Below are 2,084 nucleotides of genomic sequence, written 5' to 3'. Positions count from 1 at the left end.
TGTGTGCGTGTGCGTGTGTGTGTGTGTGTGTGTGTGTGTGTGGAGATGTTTTCCATCTGCAGGATGGACATAATATACTCATACCCATTCATTTTCTATGGCGGTCAATTCCAAGTGATCATCAATTGTATATGTTTAGAGGCCTAGTGTGGAGGATAACATAAGGTCTTGAGGCAATTGGATGAAAAACACAATATTTATGATAAAAAAAAAGTCACTGTCACTTTTGACCCGAAACGCAAGAGAAGGGTTAAGTAAAAAGTACCCATAACTACCAGCTGTTTTAAAGAGTACCTGACCTCCCTTTATATTAAGAGAACAATAATGTCATTGTTAGCTGAATGTTTCGATGCTGAACAACGGCAACATGACAACGTTTTCATTGGTCCCTCTTCTTTAGAGAAGAGCAGGAAATGATGGATACACGGATCGTGTTCAAATCAATAGGCACGCAATGACTCTAAATAATAATGATCACGCCACAAAACACAGATTAAAACTAAAGAAACGAGACTGTTTTGAAAATGTAAGAAGTAAAAAGTGCATGTTAAAAATGTAAGAAGTCAGAGTAAAAAGTCGTCAGAAAAATAAGTAGTTGAGTAAAGTACTGATACCAGGAAAATGTACTTAAGTACAGAAACAAAGTATTTGTACTCCGTATGTGTTTGTGTTGAGATCTTACTTCTTGCTCTGGGCCAGGCAGGCCATCAGCACCAGCGCCAGTGAAGTCAGGATGAGAGGCAGGGCGGCATACAGCACTATGGAGACTTCCTCTGAGCCTTCACACAGAAACACACACAGTTAAAGATATACAGTAGCAATGTGTGTTCTCTTATTTTGAGGATACAGTGTGTGTGTGTGTGTGTGTGTGTGTGTGTGTGTGTGTGTGTGTGTGTGTGTGTGTGTGTGTGTGTGTGTGTGGATCACCTATGTGTACTCTAGCTTTGGGTCCAGCTGCTCCCGCTCCAGCGTCGGTGTTGGCCTGCATGAAGATGTCGTAGTTACCCGGTGGCAGATCCTCCAGAGTGTACCCGAGAGCCTGACCAGGCACAGTCACTCCTGATTTAAAAAGAAAAGAAAGAGCATGTGACAAAAGATAATGAACAAGTAAAATTTGATATCTACAAACAAAGTGTTCAATTACCCTCACAAGGACACAAAAATAAGAATAATATCTATAATCTTAAAACATTTGACTGGTAAATGTAGTCTATATCAGTGTGTTTAGAAACATGTGTTATATAATCTGTAACTGATTTCTGTTTCCATGGTTGTGTTTGAGTTGTTTTTCTTTCTATTCTTAAAAGGTGGAAAATTGATTAGTATTGAGAATAATGGGGGATGTATTATAGGATTAAAATGATTCACTGAATGCATCACAAACATAACAATACAAATGTGTTAACAGTCAACGTAATGGTGATCTATCTAACAGCAAATGGAAAGGACACAAACTACATACTTAATCCTAAAGAACTACAATTGAAGTGTAAAGAAATAAGATCACTGACAAAAAAATGTGAGCCATTGAGTGTGTAATCATCCTACTCACAAACCCTTTCAACAGGCCTGTTAGAGTAAAGCGTTTCCTTTTACACTCAACTGTATTCATACACGTGTAAAGTGCAGGCCTACGTTAACTTTAAATGTGTGTGTGTCACTCACTCTCAGTTGAGTGGTCTGGTGTGATGTAGAAGATTGTGAAGTTGCGGATGAAACCGTGGAGCAGCTCCACAGGAACAGGGAACCACGTGAGACCCACTTTGCGACCGGAGATCTTATGTACCGACACTTTAGGACCAGCTGAGGGCGCTACAGAGAGGGACAAGAGACACAGGACATGTCAAAGTCAGTCAAAGTCAACTTTATTGTCAATCTTTCACTTTGTGTGTACAGACAGAGAGATCGAAATATCGTTTCCCACAATCCCGAATACAATAACAAAGATATAAAAAATATGTGACTATATATATATATATATATATATATATATATATATATATACACAATCAACCGATACATTTATACATATGCACACATTTAGACATTAATACAACAACAACAATGAACAATCTCAATGTAGA

The 2,084-nt window shown here is 38.4% G+C and overlaps 1 protein-coding gene across 1 annotated transcript; it reads right to left on the bottom strand.

Moving 5' to 3' along the window:
* Nucleotides 1-682: 682 nt before the first annotated feature.
* Nucleotides 683-1,812, bottom strand: LOC104947294 (interleukin-6 receptor subunit beta; the record flags this gene model as incomplete). Its single annotated transcript, XM_010773273.1, has 3 exons — nt 683-779; nt 928-1,059; nt 1,666-1,812. Coding segments are annotated over 3 exons (376 nt in total), but the record flags the coding sequence as incomplete, so codon positions are not given.
* Between the last annotated feature and the right edge of the window lie 272 nt (nt 1,813-2,084).

The sequence above is a fragment of the Notothenia coriiceps genome, unplaced genomic scaffold, assembly GCF_000735185.1.
Source record: "Notothenia coriiceps isolate Sejong01 unplaced genomic scaffold, NC01 NC01_scaffold00012275, whole genome shotgun sequence".
Taxonomy (NCBI): domain Eukaryota; kingdom Metazoa; phylum Chordata; class Actinopteri; order Perciformes; family Nototheniidae; genus Notothenia; species Notothenia coriiceps.
This window is presented reverse-complemented; position numbering and strand designations above follow the sequence as displayed.